Source organism: Nematolebias whitei, chromosome 10 (assembly GCF_014905685.2).
Source record: "Nematolebias whitei isolate Nwh7 chromosome 10, NemWhi1, whole genome shotgun sequence".
Taxonomy (NCBI): Eukaryota; Metazoa; Chordata; class Actinopteri; order Cyprinodontiformes; family Rivulidae; genus Nematolebias; species Nematolebias whitei.
Genome location: NC_056507.1, coordinates 22,294,801 through 22,322,783, shown reverse-complemented (window position 1 = coordinate 22,322,783; position 27,983 = coordinate 22,294,801). Strand labels below are relative to the sequence as shown.

General features: G+C 39.8%; 2 protein-coding genes across 2 annotated transcripts; one reads left to right on the top strand and one right to left on the bottom strand.

Annotated features, from left to right (window-relative positions):
- The first annotated feature begins 1,485 nt into the window (after positions 1-1,485).
- cax2 (cation/H+ exchanger protein 2) lies at positions 1,486-16,397 on the top strand. The gene is made up of 20 exons (XM_037682808.1): positions 1,486-1,631; positions 3,163-3,318; positions 3,419-3,525; positions 3,613-3,727; positions 5,987-6,103; positions 6,188-6,249; positions 10,433-10,582; positions 10,757-10,948; positions 11,025-11,124; positions 11,192-11,333; positions 11,430-11,613; positions 11,867-11,966; positions 12,155-12,285; positions 12,372-12,403; positions 13,055-13,167; positions 13,250-13,395; positions 13,472-13,566; positions 13,637-13,715; positions 13,804-13,912; positions 16,256-16,397. The coding sequence occupies exons 1-20, from the start codon at positions 1,562-1,564 to the stop codon at positions 16,327-16,329; spliced, it is 2,274 nt and encodes a 757-aa protein (XP_037538736.1). The 5' UTR covers positions 1,486-1,561; the 3' UTR covers positions 16,330-16,397.
- Positions 16,398-17,813: 1,416 nt separating this feature from the next.
- Positions 17,814-23,075, bottom strand: LOC119415649 (kelch domain-containing protein 10). Its single transcript, XM_037682807.1, has 10 exons — positions 22,991-23,075; positions 22,512-22,604; positions 22,194-22,415; positions 19,761-19,915; positions 19,531-19,679; positions 19,357-19,441; positions 19,218-19,284; positions 19,092-19,139; positions 18,868-19,007; positions 17,814-18,563 (listed from the first exon to the last, which is right to left on the bottom strand). The coding sequence occupies exons 1-10, from the start codon at positions 23,073-23,075 to the stop codon at positions 18,354-18,356; spliced, it is 1,254 nt and encodes a 417-aa protein (XP_037538735.1). The 3' UTR covers positions 17,814-18,353.
- Between the last annotated feature and the right edge of the window lie 4,908 nt (positions 23,076-27,983).

Sequence of the window (27,983 nt, the reverse complement as noted above, 5' to 3'; positions counted from 1 at the left end):
GAAGCTCCATGGATCAGCCTCTCTGCAGCTCTCAGCACCTTCACTGAGCCTTGAGGGAATCACTGAGCTGCTCTTGTTCTTCACAGTTAGAAGGTGGGAGCTCTCGTCAAATGATGATCTCCAGCATCATCTTGTTCATGCCAGGCTTTTCATCCACTGACCACAGCAACCTGTAAACATCAGGGGGACCAGTAGCTGTTTAACACATCTGGAAGGAAACCAGTGAGATTTTCCTATGACCATGACCATTATGATATGATGTTATGTGGGGGAGTGGTGGCGCAGAGGTTAGAAGATGGGCCTGTGATTGGAAAGTCGCAGGTTCAACTTCCGGTACCGTCAACATCAAAATGTGGGTGGAAAAGGTGAAACACCCACACCTGCCTCCACCCTCATTGGCCCCACTCTGGGCCCCTGAGCAAGGTCCTTAACCCCCACCATCTGCTCCTAAACAGGTCTCTCTTGAAAATGAGTTCTCATGACTCAATGAGACTACCTGTATAAATAAAGGCTAAATGAAAAATAAAAGTTTCAAATAGAAATACTCACATCATTAGGCCGAGGTTGTGTGTGTGACGTGCACGTTCCTGAGAGGCCACAGACAGAGCAGCTCCAGCTTTTGTTCAGTTCCTGTAGTCCTGCAGTTTTCAAGCTGAAATGAAAAAGCATAATGAATATGAACTTTACAGTCTCTAGTTACCTGTACATATAAACACATGGAGGTGTCTCACCTTGTGACTGACAATAAAATATGTAACTTTATGAACTCTAATGAACTTATAATGATGCTCCTACTGTTTGAAGGTGAACCGATGGTACCACACCATCTCTCAGTCGGACAGTTTGATCAGTTTGATCAAAATCCTCCAGTTTAAAATCCTCACTGCTCAGATGAATCCTCCTCAAAGATACTTCCTCCTCTTCCTCACATCTTGTTCTTTGGGAAACCTTCAAAATGAAAACAGGATATTTGTGTCTACACAAAAACATTGTACAAAGGAGGTCAAGCTTATTTTCTATTTCCTATATTCTCCCTAGTTTTATTTTTTATATCCTAGAACTTAAACAAAACTCCAATTCTGATGCATATCTGTTGATAATGAACCAAAGCTGCTGAAATAGTGAGTATGTTTGTTAGAAAAATATTCTTGTCATCAGATCTCAGTCAGCTTCATTGCAGCTGAACACTGGTGTTACACTGAACATCACATCAGCTGGTGGACATAAATACAGTACAGTAATATTATATTCACAAAATACTAACAATAATATGTTCATCTTACTTGTGAAAAGTTATCCCCCGAGACCTGACGTCAACAGTCCGTCGATTAGAACAGAAGCAAGCTGCGAAGTGCTGAGACATCTTCTGCTTTAACCAAATAAGGACGACCGCTCCAAGATGGCGGCCGAAATTCTTGCGCCGCAGCAGCCAATGAGGGATCTAGTGTTTATATCTATGGTCGGAGACGTCTTCTTCGTAGACAAGAGCGACAGCAGCGTCTCGAGAGACCTCCCTGAAGTGAGTTGACGGTCAGTTATTTTTCTGTTTTCACCAGAGGAGATGTCTCTGTCGTCCACCCAGAGCTCAGAACCGACCAGTCGGAGGAGAAGACCGGCTGAACACACGCAGGGTGAGCGTCTTTAGCTCCGCATTTAGCTACTTACAATGAAAAAGAACGTTATTCGTACCCGCTTACTTAGCGTTCTCCATTTTTATTCTGCTGCGAGTTGTTTAGGTGTTTACTCCTGCCATTTTTACAGTAGTGGAGAATGTAGCTAAATACTAAAATACAATCACGAGTATTTAATTAAGGGTCGTGGGAGGGTGTATGTGTTTGGAAGTGTGGGCGGGTATTAACACACTCAAAAACAAAACAAAGTAGAATAAAGAAAAAAAAATCACTATTTTTTATTCACCTTTCTTTTATGATATACTGTATGTAGTATGAGTCAAAATAGTATACTGTAATGTGGATGATTTTTTTTTTATACCAGAGCTGAATCTGATTTATTTTAATTAAGTAGGCCAAACTAATTTTCTTTGCTAATTTAAAGTGTATTTTAAAGAGTAACTTAGATGTATTTGAATTAACTTTATAGTATACACTACAGTATATTTAAAGGCCTAGCATCATTAAAGGAATGAATATCACCCGCTGCCTTTCATGTCACTTTAAACTAAGATCAAATGACAAAAAATGACAGTTTTCAGTCAAATATTTTGTTGTTTTGAAAGATGTATTTGAAGTAGTGTTTAACTGCTGTAAGCTTGGATGCTCATGTAATCTGTTCATTATTACAGTTGTGTGTCAAAGAGAAATAAATAAACACCATAATTGACCAGCAAGTCCTTGAATTCCTCCCTATAATGTTTAAAACCAAATGTTGCAATTATTAACAGCTAATCTTAAATCTATTAATTCCAAATATACCAGCACTTTGTTTCCTGAGACAAAAACAATATAACACATAACTTTTATCAGTAACTGTCTGGGGGGGGGGGGGGACTTCATTAAGAAAGTAAATCTGTTGGTAATGAATCGGTCTAAAGTTAACTGAAAATCCCAGAAGTTTACAATCACTAACAAAATCTTTAACGTCCTGCTGAAATCTGTTGCATCGTTGCATTTACGGGTACTTCTCAAACCGAAACTAAAAAAAGAAAAAGAACAGCAACAGACTTGTCCTAAAAGTTTGAGGACTTTGCAGCACTGATGAAAAAAATAAGTTATTTTCATCTCGTCGTCGTTTTTTGATGACACTTGTTTCTGTAGTATTTGTTTGTCAAAGGACATCTTTATTTATTTCCCTAAACATAAATGAATAAATAAGCAGAAGTGTGTTTTATCGTTCCTTAAATGCAGTCCTGTCTCTTGGTTTCCTGCAGAACGGTTCCAGCTGTGGCCATACATCAGCACAAACGTACTAAAAACAGAAACACATTTTGTTCAAGAGTGCAGTGTTCTCTGAAGTTTCACTTCTGTTAAGCCCTTTAAAACCTGAAAAATATTTTTCATAATACAGTACTGACAGGTGGTTGAATAAACTGTTTAAACGGTTTTCCTGATTTTAATATTTACCATTTTTACTATCTCTCTCTCTCTCTGTGGTCAACACAAGGCAGGAAATGTAATTACAGTACACTTATTCTTGGTGTTACAGATTCTTCTTGTGAACAAGATCTTCAGGTGAGCTACAATCATGAAGAGATCCACGACCGACTGCAGGGCTCCCAACAACTTAATGCAAAACACACATGCAGTCCATCTTCATATCACGCAATACACCCTTCAACAAAATACATGTCTGCACAAGCATGTGAGTATTGGGTACAAACTGTTTAGATATTTTAAAAAGTCCAACTGTCAAGTTGACAGGTACTCACTGGCCATCTTGTTTAAAAAAAAAAAAGTTTCAGGTGCGAGCCGTCATGCCTGTGAAGACAGCTGGGAGGAAATCCAAAGCAGGAGAACCATCAGAGCGGAGAACGAGGTGGAGGCCAATAAACTGGTCAACAACTACAGGGTACGGAGTCTGATGGTTGTTCATTTCAGATGAGAGTCGGCGGAGTTCAGAAGCATGTTGAATTTCAAGTCTGGTGTGGGGCTTCAGTTTGGTTTCAGAAAATGGAAGAGTCACGTGACAGAGCGACCGTTTGAAGACCGCTCAGAAGTTGTGAAAGAGCTTTACTCCGAACTAAACATCATTAAACCACACTCGGGTCCAGGTACAGTTTATTGAGCTAGTATAAACTGCAATGATTTTTCTTTAGTACAGCTGTTAAACAAACGGTGCATTCTATGGTCCAGATCAGATTTCTAGACGAGGTCAAAAGTCTGGAACAGGTTGCAATAAGCAAATCCTTTGGTTATTATATTTGGTAACTTACAACCAAAAGAAATGGCGAGGTATGCCTAAGCTGCTCTAACTTATAAAAGTCATGTTTAAGGTGCACTGTAGTTGTATAATACATTTTTATCTAAACTTCCATCCATCATTATCTTTACCCACTTCTTCCTTTTTTGGGTCTCGGGGGTCACTGGTGCCCAAATCCAGCAGTCACTGTGTGAGAGGCGGGGGACATCCTGGACAGGTCTCCAGTCCATCACAGGGACACATGGAGACAACCGAGACAACTCTTTCACTCGCACCTAGGGACAAATTAGAGTTACCAGTTAAACTAACACACATGTTTTTGGTCTGTGGGAGGAAACCAGAGCACCCGGAGAAAACACACGCATGCACAGAGAGAACATGCAAACTCCACCTCGAAAGGCGCCCTGGCTGGGATTTGAACCGGGGCGACCTGCTCGCTGAGAGGCGGCAGCTCTACCAACTGTGCCACCGTGCCGCCCTCTATCTAAACTTGATTAACTTTATTAGTTTCATTCCCCAACAGCATAAAATACCTTTGTTTTCACACAAGAATAAACATCTTAAATAAACTGACTCTGTAGCATCAAATTTATTGAGGAAAAATTTACAGATGCCCCGAGACACTAAAAGACAGAGAAGCCTCGAGTGAATGTCACAGATGTTATTGTCAGACAGAGAAACAGATCTAAATGTTTGTCAAGTGGCTGCTATACAAGCTTTTTACTTCATTCTTGGCTGAGAATATACTCGCACCGATACGTAGACAAATATTTAAAAAAACCTAAGCCTACAATTCTTTTCTTTGTAATGTAGATAGGCCTGTCACAATAAATCAATTAATCGCATGATAAATGAAAATTATTGACCTCATTTTCATTTATCGGCTTTATCGTTTCTTCGTGTCTCTTTTTGCTGAAGACACTGGATGACAATGGTCAACTCCGGTGCTCTTCACTGCCCCCTCCCTTTCTCTTTTCTCTTTAAAATAAATTTTAACCGTCCAAAATCGTGTTTTTGGATCATTAAAAGCAGCTGAGCTGAGAAGCTAAGCTACGAGCTAAGCTAACAGGCCGACCTCGGGGAAAAAACCTCCGTCTTGTTGAAGCTCCAAAATTCATGGTTGAAACCCATGTCTTCGTCTAAAAAGTTGCTTTTGTTCTGCAAAAAGAAGCTGAGAACTTGTTTACGGATTTATTATTATTTTTTTATTTAAAGCTTTGTGTGAAAAATGCTATGCTAAAGAGCTCAAACCACACCGAGCGTCCGCCATTTTCAGAACCAAATAGAGACAGCCCATGTCACATCAAGGAGCCTCCCTCTCATATTTCTTAGACACGCTGCTTGCTCTCACTATCCATCCTTCAGTTCAAACAGTCTTATGCTGTCATCCAGTGGTCGAAAAAAGGTACTACATGCAAAACAAATTAACAAAAAAGGTACTACATGCAAAACATGCTTCCTTATATTTTGTAGAAATATTAAAGAAAAACCCACAATGTTTTAAATGTGCCTTTGACAAGTGGCAATGAGAAAAGAGGGTTCAGACAATTGTGCAGACTGAATTAAAACCAGATTGCCCAACAATTGATTTAAACAATACTTAAGTGATTATTGAGCTTAATTGTTTATCTCTACAAAAATATGTATACACTAAGAAAAGCAAGAGTAAGTTACGACTGAGCTGAGTCGTTTTGATAACAACATTTGCTTTTGGTCATTTTAATACTTGTATAAACATACGAGGCTTTTTGCCTCATTTTACATGTTTACATATGACTCAGTCTAAAATATTACCAATTACCACAATAATTACTAGGTTATATATGCACACCATTAAACATTAAAGGTATATTTAATAATAAAGCAATACGAACTACATGAAGAAAATGTTTTATGTCATGAGAATCCTTATTTTTAAAGTTTAATGACGTGACTCAGTTTTGTCACAAAGTCTAAGATGTTTTGGGCTGTTTAAAGTTTATAAAAATGCCCTGCGTATGTAGAAAGTCACCAAAATTTTTTTGTGAAACGGTAAAAATGGGATAGATAAATAACCTGTCAGCCTTTAATTGATGGCCTTTCTTTCTCTGACCATCTTTTTTTTTTCCAGGTCAGTTCATCACATGTGGAAACGTTGTGTATGTGCTCCTCTTTGGTTGGTGGGTGTCCCTGGCTTATTTTGTAATGGGCACCCTGATGTTCATCACTATTATTGGTGCACCGTATGGTAGGTGAGCCAGTCAGTAGTGGAAGAAATGTAAAATATTATCTCCCAGTCTTTTTTTTGATTCTTCTTTTTCTCTGTTTTCAGGAAAACTTTGCTGGAAGTTGTGCTGCTACTTCTTTTGGCCGTTTGGTAACACAATTCACGAGGTACTGTTTGAGTTTATTGTGGAATTCACTTCCTGTTTTCATTTTCTGTTTCTGCTAACTGAAGTATGATAGATTCATGTTAAAATGGGTTATTTCTGCTTTATTGGAGCGACTTGTGGTGATGAAAGCAGAAGTCTTTGTTTCTGAGCAAAAACACAAGATTTTAACACATTGCAAGTTAATGCAAAATTCCCAGTAGACATGCTGAAGTTTGAACAAATCTCCATTTATTGAAGACTTTAGAAGTGATAATATTTGTCAAAATCTATGATTTGTTGGTGTTTTTCATTTAATTGGTTTTGAAGCTTTACATTTTTGCTTTCCCGTCTCTGATTCCATGTTCTCCTCTGTCTCTGTTTACATCCAGGATTTATTTTACCAACTCGATATCTGTCAGGCACGTAGACTGTCCGAAGTGTACTTGTCAATGTTTTAATGTAAACAAACATCTTGTAATTATTGGCAACAAATAGGCCTGTCATGATAACAAATTTTGCTAGGCGATTAATTTTCTCGGAAATTATTGCAATAAACGATAATATTGTTTGAAATTTGACAATAATTAGTAATTAGTGTCAAATTTAATAAGAAATGTTGGTTAATTTTATTTTGAATGTAGTACCTTTTTTATCACTGGATGGCAGTATAAGACTGTTTGAACCGAAGGATGGATAGTGAGGGAGGAGCAGCGTGTCTCTTTAAGAAAAATGCGAGGGAGGCCCCTTGATGTGACACGGGCTGTCTCTCCTTCCTTTTTTTTTTTCTGGTTCTCAAAATGGTGGACGCTCGGTGTGGTTTGAGCTCTTTAGCAAAGCATTTGTTACACAAAGCTTTTAATAATAATTTTTAAAGCCTGTCTAAATAAAGGTTGAATGAAAAAAAAAAAAACAACAACACCCAAACAAAGCTTCCTGTTATACAGTAAACCAAAAAGGACCTTCAGCTAAGTAAACATTTTAAGAGGCTATTTAAAAATCAAAGTAAAACTTGTGAACCCCAAACATGCATGATAAAAAAATCAATAAGTTGTACAATTTTCTTATGTGGACCAACTTGAACACAGTGAATAGTATCCATCTGTCCATCCGTCCATCCATCCATCTATCATTATCTTTACCCGCTTCATTCTTTCCGGGTCATGGGGGTCACTGTTGCCCATATCCAGCCATCGCTGTGTGAGAGGCGGGGTACACCCTGGACAGGTCACAAGTCCATCACACAAATATACAGTAAATACGGGTTCATTCAATATGCTCTTCTGGATGTCATGAAAACAACAATGTGCAAAAACATCTTATCCACTGATGGGTGAACTAAATATGGTGCTGTTAATTGTCACTGTTTATTTTGGGCCAAAAATTAAGAGCATCATACCCATTTCCTGTTGCCCCATGATGCCATAATAAGTCAGTTTACATGTCTGATCTGTGAGCTGCAGTTTGTTGTTGCTTCTGTCTTTAGACAAAAGGAGACTTTCTGCTGTAATAATAGCGTCTTCTATTTGGGTCCGTTTCTCTCATTACAGCTTATGTGAAAGTGTCCGATCACTTCACAATGTTCAGAATTTACATTTGTTGAGTTGAAACTCTTTTTTAAATTTATTATTCCTTCTTTATTTATGTATTTATTAACATGTAGAATTGCTGACCTAACCCTGAACTGATCAGTTTTAATTATTTTCTTACTGGATTTTAAAAAGCCATGTAAATCAGAGAATGTTCTCGTTTTAAGCTCTAACCTACAGGCATCAAATAAACTTGAATGGACATGAATCATTCATTCAACCATTATTTAGACAGGTAAATCCCATTGAGCTTCGAGGACTCATTTACAAGAGAGACCTGATTTCAACAAAGAATGATGACAACGATGGACAACAGTGACAACAATAGACAAATATAAGAAGGCGTACAGATTTATTTATTAAATGGTAAATGGTAAATGGAGCTTACTTCTATAGCGCCTTCCAGCCCCCTATGAGGGGCCCCAAGGCGCTTTACAGTACCAGCCATCCACCCATTCACACGCACATTCATACACCGGTGGCGGTAGGCTGCCATGCAAGGCGCCATCCAGTCCCACCGGGAGCAACTCGGGGTTAAGTGTCTTGCCCAGGGACACAACGGCACATGGTGTGGGAAGTCGGGATTCGAACCTCCAACCTTCCGATCAGAGGTCGGCTGCCACTACCACTGCACCACGGCCGCCCACATTAATTAATATTAATTAATTTTTTTACAAATAAGATTGCAAAAAAGTAACAAAACGGCTAGATTATATGGCGAATGTAGAAAACTAAAAACAGGAACATGTATGCATTGGTCTTTGCCAGGAGTCCAACAGATTCTTAAAGCCACTTAGAGAGGTCAAGGTCGAGAGCTTCAGGTCTTTTTGTAAGATATTCCAGGAAACAGGAGCTGAGTAGGAGAAGGCCCTTTTGCCTAGTTTAGCCCGCACTGAGGGAACACTGCAGGTAATAATGTCCTGAGAGCACACGCCGTAGCTGCACTCACGCAGAGACTTGTAGGTGGAGATGTATGAAGGCAGCAGACCAAGAAGTGATTTAAAGATGAAAATATACCAGTGAGAGAGTCTGCATGAAGTTAATGATGTCCAGTTAACCAGTGAATACAGGGTGCAGTGGTGGGTACGATAGTTACAGCCAGTTATGAATCTTAGCGCACCATGATAGACAGCATCCAACATCTGCAGGGTTCTTGTAGGAGCGTTCATGTAAATAATGTCACCGTAATCAATGGAGGGAAGGAAAGTCACAGATACAAGGAGTTTCCTAGCATTCAGGGTTAGACGGGATCTGTTTCTGAAAAAGAAACCCAGTTTAACTTTCAGTTTCTTTACCAAGTATTTCCACGTAGAGCTTAAAAGAGAGATGCGAGTCGACCAAGATACCCAAATATTTATAGGAATCAACAAACTCAATGGGGACATCATTTCAGGATAAAATCAGAGGAAGAACTGCTGGGACCGACTTCCTGTTTGAAAAAAGAAAAAAAACATCCCTTTGGTTTTGTCGGCATTTAGGACAAGTTTGAGGTGGAACAAATCTGACTGGATGATGTTGAATGCAGATTTCAAAAGCTGGAAAGCCTCAACTGTTTTAGCTCGACAATAAACAACTGTGTCATCAGCATAGAAATGTATGGATGCATCAGGGATGCTCTGACCTACATTACCTAAGTAGATTGTAACGAGGGTGGGTCCTAAGACTGAGCCTTGAGGGACACCATTGTTGACTGTTAAATAACTGGAGGAAGTACCATTATGTTGAACACATTGCTTCCGGTCTGAGAGATAGAGAACCATCCAATGGTGTGTTCTGAGAAACTAATTTCTGAGAGCTTATGACACAAGATGTTCTGATCCACAGTGTCAAAAGCTTTAGACAGGTCTAAGAAAAGTGCAGCACAATAATCCTTAGCATCCAATGCTTCAAATTAAGAACCTTCAGTGAAGCAGTCGTTGTGATGTGTTTCCTGAAACCAGATTGATGTGGAGGTAAAATGTTTAATGAGTCCAGGTAATTTTTGATTTGAGAGTTTATCAGTTTTTCTAGAACCTTGGCTAAAATGCAGAGTTTAGAGATTGGCCGATAGTTGTTCAGTGAGGTGGGGTCACCTCCCTTCAGCAAAGGAAGAACAAAGGCTGTTTTCCAAGTGTCTGGGATGGAGTTTTGTCTAATGGAGTGATTGAAGATGTGGGTCACAGAGACTGTGATGATATGAGCAGCCATCCTTAAGAAATAAGGTGGAAGTTCATCTGGACCTTCAGATTTTTTAGGATCAAGATCTATTAACAGTTTATTGACCTCACTGACTGAGAACGGAGAAAAAGAGAAGGTGTGATTAACTGAGGATTGACTTGTAGGAGGGATTTGATTTGTAGAAGTTTGGTTATTAAGTGAAGTGGCTGATTTTCCATTAGTAACTGTGTCAAATAAAGAACTAGAAGCAACAAAATGTTTGTTGAAACAGTTCAGGCTCTCAGTTCAGGAAATCAATTGATTATTTGATATTTTTGTTAAATTTTATATATTAAACTTGTATTTTACTGATTTTGATGATCATGAAGATTTTGTAGTGTGATATCAAGAAGGTGCATTTTTCAAATACATATTTTGATATAAAAGCAGTCCTTCACTGTGGTTGTTTTTATAATTTTCCAGATAGGTGGTACTTTGAGGAGATGTTGTGAGGAAGCACCAGACTGTGAGTGCAGTGTAGAAGCAGGTGATGACTCACCTGTTCTGCTGCCGTCACCTGCTGAGGTACCAGCTCCAGATAGACCAGTACAACCTCAGCGGACCTCCTACTGGGTAAAGTCAAGACTCAGAATATGCAAAGCTATGCAAACAGTTTCGAGTTTTGTTGTGGATCTGAGAACAGATCATTATAGAAGCTGTGCAGATTTTGAAACCCTGTGAAGCAGTTTTTGTTGAAATTTTACTTTTCTATGTGATGAACTGAAACCTCTCCTCCTTGTTTGGTAGCGTCGTTTCTCCACCTACGTGTGGCTGCTGCTGGGATACCCTCCCCTGGTCCTCGTTCACGCTCTGGTCTGCTTCATCTCGTGGATCTTGGTCTTCACCATCCCAGTCTCCAAGATGAACGCTCAGGCTCTGAGCGTCATCCTCCTCCTGCCTCCTGAGGATGTCTACATCTCTACCAGCTCGCACAGAAAGGTTGAAATTAAAGTTTATCCATCACAGCACATAATCTGAGACAGATTAACTAATAATATTTTTTATTGAACTTCAGCATCAGGGCTACGAGACCAGAGCACTGCTGTGCTGCTACCATGCTGCAAACTGGTACTACTACAAGTACACTGTGGACGGGATCAATGTGTTCGCTGTCAGTATCCTTGATCATAATTGCTTGTATGTGTGTCATACACCTGTTATGACCTTTGACCCATTCTTCAGACCTCCTCCCTCTAGTTATAGTCGCTCTGGTAATTGGATATGTTGACAAAGAAAATCATTTTGCCAGTTCTGATGTCAAGTTCACCATAGCAATCAGCTCCATTATACCACTCTCATATTATATTGGTATGGGCATTGCCAGGTAAACGGTTATCTTCACACCTGTGGCAACAAAAAATGAGCAAATTGTCCTTCAAATCAGCTCTGATTTAATTGTTGATCATCTTTGTTTCCTCAGTATCGCTGCCCAGAGTAACTTTGCTGTCGGCGCGGTGGTCAACGCCACCTTTGGCTCCGTCACAGAACTGACTTTTTACATCACAGCCTTGCTCAAAGGTCGTCAGGAATCCAACCCGTGTCTACAGGAGGTTGTTAAGGCGGCGTTGACAGGCACGTTGCTCGGATGCATCCTCTTCATCCCCGTGAGTCAACTACTTAACAACAGATTTTATGATTTTACGACTAAAAATAACAAAAACGTGAAACTACATTTTTAAATTAATGACATTTATTCCAAAAGCTGTTCGAACTCAAAAATACAAAATATCTGTTTTAGTAAATTAAATTGTTTATTCTATATGTTAGTGTTTATGCCAGGTCTGAACAGGGCCATAAAGTCTCGTCTCTTATCTGTAAATTTATCAACGAACGTTAATGAGTTCTTGTTTTTTTCAGGGCATCTGCATGATAATTGGAGGCCTGAAACACAACGAGCAGCGGTTCAACAGTCGGTCTGCAGGAGTGAGCTCTGCGCTGCTTTTCATCTCCGTGGGAGGCAAGTTCTTACAGACAAACATAACTTTTTTACTGCTATTTTGAGATAATTAGCTAGGTTTAACACACCAAAAGCTCATAAACTTTAATAATTAAGCTGGAAATGTAATTAATGTGACTACAGAACCAGTTACATTTTTGTTGCTCCATTGGCTTATGGGAACGTTTTTTTGTCTCCGGCGCTCGCAGGTGTGTTTGCCCCTACACTTTTCTCCAAGGCTTATGGAGACCTGGTGTGCGACGCGTGCACAAACACAGGAGGAAATGGCACGAGCAACGCCAGCGGATCGTTTGTGTGCCACAGCTGCCACTATGATCTGGTCATTAGACACGAGGGACTCTGAAACATGCGCAGATTCACGAGCACCGCTCCGGGATTAATGCTGGTTTTTGTTTTTATCAATAGAAAAACGGCACGCTGTTCCACAGCCACGTCCAGTGAGTTGTTTCATTTCTTCAGATATTAAGATTGTAAATTCAGACTGAAGCTTTTCCACTTAATTTATTACAATATAAAAATAAACTGTCCTGACTTGGGCATTTATTGTAAAAGTCACTTAATTCTCATTGTTTTCTTGTTAAAACATCTAAAAGCTGATCCCACAAATGAAGAATATTCTTGCATTCCTTGAAGGAATACATATAACAGCCTAATTTTTAAATAAACATCTCATGTGATTTGTTAGAGTTCTGAGTATGTGTCATGTATGGCTCTCAGCTACTACCACACCAGGTTTTAGCTCAGTGTTGGAATGATCGAGTTCACCTGTTTTCACATTGATTAGCTGCGATGGCCATCATTATTTAGGTTGAACGTGTTAACCAGTTGTAGACGTTCGTCTGATGATTGCATGCTGGGAGTTTGATGAAACTCTTTCCAGCAGTTCATGAAGTTTTTCTGCTAAAAGACAAAGGAGAACACACAGACTGGTAACGACACTATCGCTCACATGTCATGGCAGCAACTATTCTTGAAAAGTGTCACTTTGTGAGTTCTATGCTTAAGTATTTAAAATAAGCTTGTGTGTATTATCTGTTGTGTGTGTGTGTGTGTGTGTGTTGTACCTGCTCTTTGTGTGTTTCTGTTAGGCCTCTCGTGTACACGGTGTCCGCCCTTCTGCCTGCTGCGTACATCATCGGTCTGATATTTACACTGAAAACACACTCCTACATCTATGACATCCATGTTGGAGATGGACAGAGTGAGATTCAACCTTTTTGTTTCTCACATTAAACTCTAAACATAGCGTTGTCATGGTTACAGTGTTTAATCTTTTTGAGCAGTGCCCATTCACCACGGGGCAATTGTCCACTGGTCGCGGTGGAGGTCTCTGCTCATCCTCATCGGAGCCACTGCGCTCACGTCGGCGTGCGCTGACCTTGCGACTGAACACATCCAACCAATCCTCAACCAGCCCAACGTCTCGCAGGTTTGCACGTCGATCTGAGCATGCTCAGTTCGTAGCCTCCTCCAGCTGTGTCACCCTGCTGTACATCTTCCTCCAGTATTTCTTAGGGGTGACAGTTCTTGCAATGGTACCAGAGATCCCAGAGATCGTTAATGGGATTCAGTTTGCCCTCCAGAACAACATCAGTTTGAGGTAGTTTCTGTCTTACCAGAAGTTAAGTTTAAAATCATTTTTTGTATTTTAAATGTGCTTTTTGTTGTAGCTTGGAGGTTGGAAGCTGCATTGCTGTGCAGGTCTGCATGCTACAGATACCGATCCTGGTCCTGTTTAATGCCTTCTGTGTAAGGCCTTCCCTCTTTGATTGATTTCCTCATAAACACACAAAAAAAAAAAATCATGTTTTATATCTGATAAGGTATTCTTCTTTAGGATGTGGGCTTTGTGCTCGTGTTCAGCGACCAGCACACGTGGGCCAGCATTTTCAGCGTCATTCTAGTCAACTACATCTTCATGGATGGCAAGTCTGATTATTTTCAGGGTAAGTTCTGAGCAAGTAAAGGGTAAAAAGTGGATAAACATGTAAATTTAAATGAAACTGAAACTCGAGAATCAAATCAAAGAGCTCCTGATCATTTTGCTGCATAATTGCATAAAATGACTTTTCTTAAAGTGTGTTGGATGTAAATTAACAAACAGGCCTCCGAAAGAGCGATTAAAGCGCTCCTTAAATGTTCCCCGTTTACAATCTCCAGGTTGATTTGCCTACAGCATCTGCATAAACACAAATCAACTGCTGCTTGAAAAGAAACGCCAAGACTGTTTTGTAAAAACATTTTTAGGGTCCAACTGAACCAACTTTCTAAGACTCAATGTTTAAGGTTTCTTTCTGTGTGGAGTTTGCATGTTCTTCTCGTGCATGCGTGGGTTTTCTCCGGACACTCCGGTTTCCTCCCACAGAACAAAAACATGCATGTTAGACTGCCTTCAGGCCCAGGCCTCCCTTGCAAAAGAGATCTGTGATCTCAATGGGATTTGCCTGGTTAAATAAAGGTTAAAAAAAAAAACCAATATTCTGCCTAAATTTCCTGTTTATCACAGTATGGTAGAAAGATCGTTTAACCTTTGTCATAATAAGCAGGTCAACGTACAAACCGGATTCCAAAAAAGTTGGGACACTAAACAAATTTTGAATAAAAACTGAATGCAATGATGTGGAGATGGCAAATGTCAATATTTTATTCGTAATATAACATAGATGACAGATCAAAAGTTTAATCTGAGTAAATGTAACATTTTAAAGGAAAAATATGTTGATTCAAAATTTCACAGTGTCAACAAATCCCAAAAAAGTTGGGACAAGTAGCAATAAGTGGCTGGAAAAAGGAAATTGAGCATACAACAAACAGCTGGAAAACCAATTAACACTAATTAGGTCAATTGACAACATGATTGGGTATAAAAAGAGCTTCTCAGAGTGTCAGTGTCTCTCAGAAGCCAAGATGGTAAGAGGATCACCAATTCCACCATTGTTGCACAGAAAGATAGTGCAGCAATACCAGAATGGTGTTACCCAGCGTAAAATAGCAAAGACTTTTTTTAAGTTATCATCAACCGTGCATAACATCATCAAAAGATTCAGAGAATCTGGAACATTCGCTGTGCGTAAGGGTCAAGGCCGTAAAACTCTACTGGATGCTCGTGATCTCCGGGCCCTTAAACGTCACTGCACCTCAAACAGGAATGCCACTGTCAAGGAAATAACAGAATGGGCTCAGGAATACTTCCAGAAAGCATTGTCAGTGAACACAATCCACCGTGCCATCCGCCGTTGCCAGCTGAAACTCTACAGTGCAAAGAGGAAGCCATTTCTAAGCAAGCTCCACAAGCTCAGACGTTTGCACTGGGCCAGGGGTCATTTAAAATGGAGTGTGGCAAAATGGAAGACTGTTCTGTGGTCAGATGAGTCACGATTTGAAGTTCTTTATGGAACACTGGGACGCCATGTCATCCGGAGCAGAGAGGACAAGGATAGCCCAAGTTGTTATCAACGCTCCGTTCAGAAGCCTACATCACTGATGGTATGGGGTTGCATGAGTGCTTGTGGCATGGGCAGCTTGCATGTCTGGAAAGGCACCATTAATGCAGAGAACTATGTTCAGGTTCTAGAACAACATATGCTCCCATCTAGACGTCATCTCTTTCAGGGAAGACCCTGCATTTTTCAACACGATAATGCCAGACCACATTCTGCAGCAATCACAACATCATGGCTACGTAGGAGAAGGATCCGGGTACTGAAATGGCCAGACTGCAGTCCAGATCTTTCACCTGTAGAGAACATTTGGCGCATCATAAAGAGGAAGGTGCGACAAAGAAGGCCCAAGACGATTGAACAGTTAGAGGCCTGACATGAATGGGAAAACATTCCTATTTCTAAACTGGAGAAACTGGTCTCCTCTGTCCCCAGACGTCTGTTGAGTGTTGTAAGAAGAAGGGGGGATGCCACACAGTGGTAAAAATGGACTTGTCCCAACTTTTTTGGGATTTGTTGACGCCATGAAATTTGGAAACAGATTTTTCCCTTAAATGATACATTCTCTCAGTTTAAACTTTTGATCTGTGATTTGTGTTTTATTCTGAATAAAATATTAATGTTGGCACCTCGACATCATTGCATTCAGTTTTTATTCACAATTTGTTTAGTGTCCCAACTTTTTTGGAATCCGGTTTGTAGATTCAACACAGCTTTAAATTTAGCTTTAATCCAGGAATCTATAAGAAAACAGATTTAGCGAAGTGGTTGAATGTACAGTTTGAAGTGTATTGCTAACTTCTTGGGAGTGGTTTCATTGTGTATTTATCAGCGTCTTGCTCTCCTCAGGCACAGCTCTGGTGGTCGTCTACCTCATCCTTCTGGCTCTGTATTTCTTTGCTCCATCTCCAGCCGGCTGCTAGGAGCAGGATTAACTACCAGCTCAGGAGTTTCACATTTTGAAGCCTGAAAGACTTTCAGTGAGTCACAGTTCCCATGAGTTTTGATGGAAACACTGTTGGTGTGGAAGTTACAGGAAGAACGTTGTATTTTAGTTTTTACATACGACACACAACTAAAACTAAAGTTTTTAATCTCAGGTAGGTTCTTCTTTGACTGCTCACCGTCATGACTATTGCTGCACGATGTACAATACAGATGCTAACAGATGTATGTCTTTAAATTGTGAAGGAGATAAAAGCAGTATTTTTAACAGTACAAATGATCAAATATAATATTTGTATGCATGTTTGGATAAAGTTTGTAAAGCTGAGATAAAAACTATTACACATCTATGATAAACTGCTCTTCATATCTTTAAACTGGAGATGTTTGGGGAAAAAAACAAAAATTTCACAAACCAGCTGCCTTTTTTTTATTGTTTGTACAGACAAAAACTACCAAACAATGCAGCCATTTTTACTTTCAGGGACACATTCACTTCTTTCACCAAGAATCAGTGTAAAGTTACTGTACATGCAAAAAAAAAAAAAAAATTTACATGCAGAAGATTTAGCTTTCAACATCAGAAGTGACGAACATGAACACGCCAATCTCAACTCTGGTAATAAGTTTAACAAGCAGCAGACTGCTTGAAAAAAAGCATAAATAAGGCCGTGGCATGTCTGAGAAAGACGGTGAGTTTGTCTGTGTGTGTGTGTGTGTGGGGGGGGGGGGGGGGCATAAATACAAAAACATTGTACTAAAACAATTACATGAAACAAAATGCTGAATGAATAAAGGCAAGGTATGTGTCGGGTATCAGGACCAGATTTAGAGTTTTCACATACAGTACATGGAGAAAAACTGCTGGTGTTCATAATAGACCCCCCCACACACAAAAAAAATATCTGAACTGAACCTACCAACATTAAAAAAACTCTACTTCTGTCACAGTATTTACCATCATGAGTACCAATATACTTGCAACACTGACAAGTACTTCATTTTTTCCTAGTACCAAAGCATAAGACAGCTACAACCTCTAGAAAAATGATAAACAGATTAACAGTATTTACATTGTAAAAAATTTAAATGATGGAAAATGACAATGAAAACAAACGGGGATTAAAAAAAAAAATCAAATAAAAAAAAAACAGCTGCAGGATTAGGTACATTTTAAAAGTTTGTAACAAAATAACCAGCACAGTGTTTAAATAAATACAAATATCATTGAGTTTAAGTTAATGCACAGTCTGCAGGAGCATCTCCAACAACAGCACGGCATGGCAAAGTGTCTACAGGCTCAAGTGAAGAGCACCATCATTCACACAACTCAGTCAAATGGTTTAAATAAATGTGTTGGAGGTCAGAAGGCACCAAATGAAAGAAAATGGCTTCAGAATCACTGTGGAGCCACAACTTTATAACCAAGAGGTGGAAACAAGTTTCACAGTGATGGGCTTGTTGCTCTAAAGTCCTTCGACTAATTCCTTCTTTGTAAATATATAAAATAAAGAAATTGAAATCATTTAACTTCCATCGTGGAGTGCTTTTTTTTTCCTTTTTTCTTTCTGACAATCTTCTCACCTTAAAGGCAGGCTACCAGTTTCACTTGCTCACACGTAGAGCGGTGTTTAAAATAACTCCAGTCAGAGGCACCACTGCAGCCAGGTTCAGTGGGTAACTTCAGCTACGGTGAAATAAACCCTTCATGAGCTAAAATTACAGTACACTTCCAGATCATTTTTCCTTTCTAAAGGAGATCTTTGAGGAGTCAAATTATTTTTTGTGCTCCACAGGTTTCTCTGATAAAGAAAGTTTGAATAACAAATTTTTAATAGAGTGCATAGAGGCTGAAATTGCTGCAAGGGAACCTGAAAATGAGAGCAACTCAAAAAAGAATGTCGTATTAAAAAAAGAAGTTTAAAGTATTTTCATAATCTACCATCAAGCTTTGTTCCTCTACTTACCACCGACTCCAGCGTCAGCGTTACTCCTCTTCAGTCTATTTGAGCCTCTGGATTAATGAGTGCGTGAGTCCGAGGCTGAGCAGCTGAAGGGTGGACAGCTGCGTTAAATGAGGAAATGTTTTCAGCAGTTTCTCCCAGGTCATTTCCAGCAGACTGGGAACCACCAGCCACACTTTGTACAGAGAGGCGGTCCGTCGGTTTCCAGACATGTTGACAACACCGCCGTGGACGTACATACAACCCGCCTGAGAGAAAACGATCAGAAAACAAAACGAATTGAAACTTTCTGCTTGGTTACTCTGCACATTCAAGTAAAAGTGATGTTAGTTGATGTTTTTCTTAGTTCATATCTTAGATCTTATCATTGTTTTTTTTTACATTTTTATTGTTGAATGTAACTGGGACCCTGTGTACATAATTTTGTTCCACCACATGCGATGCGAACGACAAAGAATCTCTTGACTTTCTCTAACTCTAAAAGTATGGAAAACCCTTGAAGATGCACAAACTCATCAATTTCTGTTTGATTTTTAAAGAAATTTTACTGACCGGAGTGACGGCAGCACAGTGAAAGTAGGCCGGTTCAGGCATGACCGCAGGCAGCCTGGTCCACTGGAAAGTCTGAAGGTTTATCTTCCACAGGTCGGAGAGGATCAGCTCGCCGTTATAACCTCCACATATAAACACCTCTGAGTGTAAAAACAAAAACGGCAGGAATGAGGTGGAAAACTCATCGTTACTGTGACCAGTTGATGCTGAGAAATCCTGCTCACCATCTTTGACCTGAACACAGCTGTGACATCTACGAGCTGCAGGATATCCTGTGATAAGAGAAAATTAATTCCATACTGTCCAAATCCTATGGTTAACCAAATTATATCCAAATGTGAAAAACTTACCTATTTTGTTGTGGGGTTTAGTTACTATTTCTTCCCAGTAATTGGTCTCCAGGTTATACGCATGCATCTGATGAGCAGAAATAGTATTAAATAAATGCTATTTTTTATGACTAAGTTTTTAAGTTTGTGTTCGTCTCACTTTATCTAGCTGATACGAAGTCCAGGAAGTTCCACCTCCTAAAATGTATATTCTCTGTCCGTCATGAGCCAGCTCATGTCTGTACCTATGAAATGTATTTTTTCTGTCTTTAGTGGACCGTTAACGTTCAACACGTTGCTGCAGTTGTGTCTAGACTCATCTGTGCAGACCGACCTCTCATCAGGGAGATCCGATGGTGTGTTGTTGGGTTTGAGGTGGCTCCACTCTCTGGTGCTCAGGTCCAACCTGTGCAGGTCAGTGCTGTAATGGTAGCCAGTTGTCCCTCCAAACACGTATAGGTAGCCGTTAACTATAACCATGGCCTGGAAATGGACAAGAGGAGTGTTTTATTATCAGGCGGTACACAGAAACGTACGTTGGGTCTCCTCTGACACAAACGTTACCTGCCCATAGATCTTGTTTGGTTTCTTCCCTCGGCAGCTCAGCAGGTTCCATCGCCGGTACTGGACGTTGCAGACGTGGACGTCATTGCTGTTGTTTTCACCAAAGGGGATCCCAGTGCCACCAAACACCAGCAGGTTGTTTCCATGAAGGGCGGCTGAGAAAAACAAACTGTAATAAATTCCACTGTTTCACATCTGACAAAATCCCTGCGTTAAACCATCAACTTGTTTTACTAAAGCCCTATTCGCACAGGATCAGTTTTACCTAAGGACCACGTGTAATAAATAAATTACTTCCCAACGTCTGCGTTTTTTGTGGCACATTCGCATGGGATAACCAAAGCCTGAGATTTAGCTGAAATTTACAGACATATTCTGTTAACGCGCTGCGTTGTCAGGACCGCGCCGGTCCATAATAATGTGTTTAATGTGCGGTCCCAGACGGTCCCAGGCTTTGATGTGGTTTTACGAATCAGAACAAAGAAAACTAAAGAATGCACAATATACAATTGTGTTAATCTACTTGTTGAGGAGGAGACAGGTCTGACCGGCCGGTTTAAGAGGTAAAAAAAAAGCCACATTAAGCTCACATGGACAACCCGTCACCGGCCACGCGCGTGAGCAGCTGCACGTCCGTTGACCCGCCGGTTGAAATGAACTTGCAACCTGTCCGAGGTGTACCCCGTCTCTCGCACAGTGATGGCTGGACATGGGCACCAGCGACTCCCACTACCCACAAAGGAAGAAGCAGGTAAATATAATGGACAGATGGATCAGCTGATCACGCGCATGTCTCCGCACCTGCTGGCATTTGCAGTGAAGGAAGTAGCATCATCTACAAAAGCGAAGCGAGCAGTGCGTTCATTTAAAATAAACTTGTTCTATATTTTTCCAAATTATTTTTGCTTAAACAAAAACCACATAATTGCGTATCGGATCCAGCCCAGTTCTGTCCAAATCACAGAGATGCCTATTTGCAATGGATTAGTATTATCGCAGGACCTCGGTGTTCAGCAAAATTTAGTAGGTAATTTGCAGGGGAATTTTTACTTTACAAATTACTGACATGGCCGATTCGCACGGGATTAACAACACAGACAATCTCCGTAATTATTACAAATAGCATGTGGGCCCTAGGTAAAACTAATCCTGTGCGAATAGGGCTGAAGTCACTTTTACAAGCTCTGGCTGCTTTTGTTAAAAAAAATAAAATCTTTGAAATCTGAGTTTAAGTTAATTTTTGGCTACTAAAAGCAATACTTGTTGAAATTCAAATTCGGTCAACACATGCCTTTTGTTAAAGAACAATATGTGTTCTCTGCTGAAGGAGTAAGGGACAGAAGAGTTTATAAAGGTAAAGAAAATTGGACAAACATGCCTAAAATAAATAATTTGCAGCATTTATACTCAGTAATGTCTAAGTCACGGTTTGGTACAGCAGGAAAAAGAAACAAAAATCAAAAGCATTTTATTTTGACAATGATCCTCCTAAAACCAGAGACAGAAAAACAAACCAAGCTTGTTAATGAAGAAGCGATAAAGAAGCAATAAAAGATAGCAGGTCTTTGTTAACTGGTGACTTCAATATAAAAATTAAACAGTATCATATTCATCCAACTGGAAATAACTTGTGCCCTACAGGCCATGTGTCAAAGAATAACAAATAATTTTGATAAAATCCAAAACTGAAAGGTATCACTCTTTTGTCAGTAGTTCTAAAGAGCTCTGGACCCACTGTGTCCAGACCCGTTTCTGTGGGCGTGGTGTGCTGAACGCAGCTTGCTACCATGCAGGCCGAGCACAGGACAGCACCTCAGTGCATTTAATCAAAAGAGAACACGCACACATAAACTCTGGACTTTGTGTGTGTTTCCACCAGCAGGGTGATCACACTGCAGCCCTAATTTGTTTTTTATGATTCTCAGTGTGGTTCTCAACTTTCAAGCTGCAGCAACTTCCTAAATTTTCCATCCAGCACTGGACTCAGTCGATACAAATTCTCCCTCCCCTTTCTGGCCTGGGCCCCTCGCAGCATGCAGTGCACAACTTTTCTATGGAGTTTTTTACAGATTCTAATGCCAATGCTCTGTCAGTATTTTGCGATGCATTGTGTTCTAGCTTTATTTATATTAACTTCCAGATCTTGGACATCTAAATTACTTTTTATTTGTTGATTATGTATATTCACTATCACTGACTATGGCCTACTTATCTGACAAAAACTAAATAAATAAATTCTTAAGTTTGATGTTTCATCTTCACTTTTGTCAGTGCTTGGTGTTCCGACATATTCCACCATGGCTACTAGAACTAATAAACCACATTAATAAATATATTTTTATTTTTTCTAACTTCTCAAAATGTTTAAAGTCCATATAATTCCTGCATCACTTTCTGCTGGGTGAACACATACGAGGACCCGTTGGCTCCTACCTGACATAGACGCCAGCTCTGTGGGCATGTAGCCTTCTGTGCGAACCTGCTGCCAGGTGGCTGTGGCAAAATGAAACCGCCAAAGCTCCCTAAAAAGAGGGTAGTCTTCATTTTCTGACCCGCCCGCCTCCTCAAAGTCAGGGTTGTAGCCTCCAAACACGTACAGGTTGGCGTAGTCTGCAACACAGCGGTGTCCACTGCGGGCAGGCGGTGTACAGTGTCCTGTGGGATCAATGACATTTACACTAAAATCAGAATCCCTGTTTGAACACTTGGTCTTAATCCATCAATGATCTCTTTTCCCTGAAGACTCAGCACCTTCTCTCAGGAACCTGTTGGGGATCCGCAGGTTGGGGCAGGTGGGGGAGAAGAGTCGTCGAGCCTGAAGCCACCGTGCTCGCTTCTTGGAGCCTGACAGAGACAGTCAGTGTTTATGTATTTGATATAAGTACTATTTAAAGTATATGCACAGAACTATATACAAATTACAATAAATAAATATGACCAAATGAAAAAAGAATAATAGAGTGACTGAACATTAAGATCTCCAAGTGGTTTTCTATTACATACTGTCACATGTTATTGTTGACGTCTGTTTTTAACAACACTGGCGTCACTTCCGTAGCAACGTTAGCTAAGTTTAGCTTTCCTGCTGCAGAAACCAAACCAACAGTGTTTCACAGCTTAAGCTAACCACATGATCATAAAAACCATGGCCATGGCGAACAAAACTCCCTCCGCTCGCTGTGGTTTGACAATCATGGCAGCTGCTGTGTTAGCAGCTGGTTCTGACAGACCTGAGTCCTGGACCGAGGGCCTCCACGACAGTTTCTCAAACGCGTTGAGGTGACTGAAGATTGCATCGGGATCAGAGGAGGACATTTTTTTACACACAGAGAAGGGGTTCACAACGAGAGCTGGACAAGAACCCGCTTTACTACCGTCGTAGCATTGATCCGCTAAGCTAGCTCTCCGCTTCAACCCTTCACACCTGAAACTTCACGCAACGTCACAGCCAGCTGGTCTGAACCGACCAATCAGAGGAGGGGAGTGTTTTATGTTGCATTCAGGAACCTCAGAGAAAGTCGTAATGAAATTGTAACAAAGTGTAGACCTGAACAACCGTTGTAAATGTTTGGGTTAACACAGCATAAAGCCTAACAAAACACGAGTTTACACCATGTTCTACACTGTATATACAGTTATTCTAAACAATAATAGGACTGACTGTAAAATAATGTCAAACTGTTCTTCTGTCTGTTTCAAAAATGGTCACTCTGTCAAAGAACCGACAGAAGAAAAGTGATTACAGTAAACTAAGCATTTAATGACCGCAGCCAACCAAAGCGTTTAACAACACAAACTGTGCCCTCATGTACCCACACAGCACTATGCTACATCACTGTAATCTACTTTTTAAAAATCATTCTGTAGAGTCTATAATTGGTGCTATGGATCGATTACTTACTGTCTTGTCATATCTAGTTAAAAGTTGGATGGGAGACATCCAGATGCCTTGAGCATTAATTATAATCACCAGGGGGTGCTCACACCTCTTTAGCAACAATCACACATGCTTTAAATTTTTACATGCATTCATTTCAAAACTGCAATTTTTCTTATTCTTGTTTGTCTTTTAGTCAAATTTTAAAGAGATCAGATGGTATGGGGCGTGTTCAGGGTTGTGTGGCCGTAAGCAAAAGAGGTTTTTACAAACCATTTTATAGAAGAGAAAGTCACATGGCGAGTCTGAAAAGACTCATTCTTAAAGAATACCTCTCTCTAATGACATTTTACACCACTGCTTCAGATGCTGTTGTATAAGAAGTTTGTGTAAAAACACTGTTTTCTGCTCAGGAACTCTTTGCTTTTTTTTTTTTTTTTTTTTTTTGCTCTAAAGTCACACTAATTTTATAACAGTCTTCATGGGATTTCCAAGTTCTGGACTTCATCAGACACTATAAAAGTAAACAACGAGTTACATACATTGTTTACAGAGCCACTAAGATCCACGAATACATCAGAGAGAAAACCCTCAATGATGAACTGATAGGTGAATGTCTCAGGCAGCAGAAACCCAATGTGGAAGAGGACGAACAAGAGGAACCATCAAAGAAAAGGAACATCCGTGCTGAGTGTGAACTGGAGGTCCCACGGTCAAAGTGGGAGACAACACCACCATATGTGGTGGAGAATGGAAGGGCCAAGATATTGTGTGAAGAGTCATTGGGATTTGGATTTGAGTTGGACTTTGTAAGAGCCAAAATGACTGCTATGTGTTGTTTAACTGTTATGGCGGCACAGGTGTTCAGATTTGTTCCTACCCTTCAGGTAACTGCAAGAGAGTTGGTGGAAGACTCAGCAGAACAGCGAGATGGAAGAGATGAAATATCCTGTTATTCATGGCCAAAGACTTTCACATTTCTAACCTAATCCTTCAACATATCCATGAAGAGGTATGGAGGTCAAAACTATACGCAATCTAAACTACGTCACAAATACTGGATTTATTTTGTGGATGGAAGTCGCTACAGATTTGATTTGTTTGCTTTAAATCTATTTTAAAATGGCCTTGTTTGAGAGAATGACCCCAAGTCAAAAAAGAAACAGAGTCCTTATATGTATTTAGACTTTTAAAAATTAGTTTTAAAAAAGGGAATACAGCACAGATAAATTGATTTTACTGTTTGCATTATTTCACATTATGTAATATACCAACTGGAAAACAAAACAAACAAAAGCAAAAAAATAAAATATGTTGATCTATTTTTTAAATAAGGAAAATATGTCAGTATATCAGGTGATCTCTATCAGGTCATCAGGTGTCTCTTGTAAATGAGTCCCCGAGGCTTAATGGGATTAACCTGTATAAATAAAGGCTGAATGAATGAATATATCACCTACAGGTTTCTTACTATTTTAAATGAATACCAAACGTTACAGGCGAATCAATGCACAGAGTGTGTCAGGTTTTATGAGCACTTCTAAACATCCTGGATTTGTGTTAAAATCAGACCTAGAAATGATTGTTTAGACATGAATTATATTTTTGTTCATTTACTCACTGAGCCCTTTAGATCCATGAACCCTGACATAAAAAGACCCACTCTGTGTGTTTCTTTAAATATATCATTAACCTTGAATGTAAAACAGACAAACTTCTCCGTTGAGCCAGTCGAGAGGAAGGAGTGACTCATTTTCATGACACATATGAAGCGTCAACCTTTCCCCCAGATCATCAGGAGCTGACAGGCCTTCTGGATGTGAAACTCACCCAGAGGAGCTGAAGGAGGAGAACAGAACAAACAGGTTGGGAAATGATGGGTTGACTCCACAGGTTAACAACGGCAGTGCCTGAGTTTTCTGACTGACTGTTACTGAACAAACGCGCAGACGTGTAGCTCCGTACGCTACAACTGTTTGTAAAGTCAATGAAATCAAATAAATCATCTGCCGTCTGGTTTGATGAGGTAATACACTTTTATAAATGCACCCAATTTGTGTGTGTTTCATCGCACGAGACTGTGTGAGCCTCATTACAAATGAAAGGTCTGGCAATCCTTAAAGGAATGCATATCACCCGCCTTGTTTCATGTCAGAGTTTAAACTAAGATGGCCTCGTGTTGAGAAATGTCAACAGTTAATGTTATGTGCAATCTCCTGCCATGCCTCAAATGTGTATTTTGTGAATGACTCTCAGCTACTAACAGACAAAATGTTATCACAATATCTGTAAAACTGACAGAACTAGAGTTATTTTGGTGTTTTCTAAGGTCGGTTGACTGTGGCAGCCATATTGTGTGATGTTGGCTCCAAACGCTAATCAGTTGTATATCTACATCAATTGATTATTTCCTGAAAGTTTAATTTCAATCCATTCAGTGGATCGTGAGATATTTTGCTAACAGACACAGTTGACTTCATGTGGTTAATGGCAAAATTTTAACCTAAAGGTCTTTCTCAATCTGTTTGCGTTCAGAATATGTGTTGAGGACCAGCCTCAGCTACGACCACACCACATTGTAGCTGGATATCTGTAGAATTAAAACTGAACTAGAGTCATTTTTGTGTTTTTAAGATCAGTTTGTAGATTTTGTAGAACCAGTTGTAGATGTACATTCAAAGATTACCTTCTACGAGTGCGTTTATGTCCGTGATATCTATAATCTTCCACAGTTTAGATAATTTGTTTATTTATCTTTTCTGTTTCAGCTTTTTTAAAACTTCCATCTCTGACTGTGGAGATAAGATCTCCCAGCTCGCCTCAAACCACAGCATGAAGAAGCAAAGAGAGAGATCTTATTTTTAGCTGAAGGTGCACCAAAAAAATGTAATTACATACTGCCTGATTGTTTAGGGCTGCTTCACGATTTTAGTGCTTTATTTCAGAGTTAAACCAGTTGTTTCACCTTAACATGCCTTTATACTTTGCTTGGTGTTTTCTTATTGACTTTAACTGCAGATTTACACTTTCATAAAGATAGTTTTCATAAAGATTAATAAATCACAAAACAATCTGGAGTTTTTCTGCAGAGCTGCTGTACAACAAAAGGTGATCTAAAAAAAACTTGAGTGTTATTTAACTCTTTGTAAACCATTTTCAGTGCAGACTATAGCAAGCAGTGTTTCGACAGCATATTAAATTTATTACCGACGCAGGAAGATTTTGGCTGTGTTTGTGTGTTCGTTTTGACAGTCTGTTAGCAAAATATCTCATAAACCACAGGATAGATTTTGATGAAACTCTCAGAAAATTATCATTATGTACATCAACATTTGGAGACAACCCAGTTCAAGGTTGCAATTACAGGAACACAAAAATGGGTGTAATGCAGTTAATTTGAGTTACTTGGTGTGGTAATAGTTGAGAATTATTCTGTACTCCGAGGGTGAGTATATCTCAAGAAATCTCAGGGTGTTCTACACATTTTTTACATATATTAAAAAATGCCAATGAATAAAAGTTATGTCTTTAAAGAAGCCAGCAGCGTTGGATCTACAATTTGTCATATCTTTCATCTTGAGCACCGATCGGCGACAGTGGAAAGGAAAAACTCTCTTTTAACAGGAAGAAACCTCCAGCGGAACCAGGCCAAGGATGGGAAGCCATCTGCCTACAGCTGGAGGACACGAAGGAAACACGGACAAACACAGAATGGCTTGTCCAGGTGTAGTTTCTATAACAAAAATAATTTATGTCTAAAGCCCTTTAAAACAACGACAGCTGCAACAAAATGCTGTACACATAAAATCAAGAAAGTTTAAACACGTAAAAAAATAAAACAGTTGTTAAAACATTAAGATCAATAAAAACAAGAGTGAAAACAGAGTCTGTGCTAAAAGCCAGGGAGTAAAAATGTGTTTTTAAAAGAGTTTTAAAAATGGATAGTGAGAGACTTGTCTGATGGGAAGATGGTCCAGGTGAAGTTTCTATGGTCCAGGTGTACCGGTAGTTATATGGTCCAGGTGTAGTTTCTATGGTCCAGGTGTTTTGATAGTTATATGGTCCAGGTGTACCGGTAGTTATATGGTCCAGGTGTAGTTTCTATGGTCCAGGTGTATCAGTAGTTATATGGTCCAGGTGAAGTTTCTATGGTCCATGTGTACTGGTAGTTATATGGTCCAGGTGTAGTTTCTATGGTCCAGGTGTACCAGTAGTTATATGGTCCAGGTGTAGTTTCTATGGCCCAGGTGTACCGGTAGTTATATGGTCGAGGTGTAGTTCATATGGTCTAGGTGTATCGTAGTTATATGGTCCAGGTGAAGTTTCTATGGTCCAGGTGAAGTTTC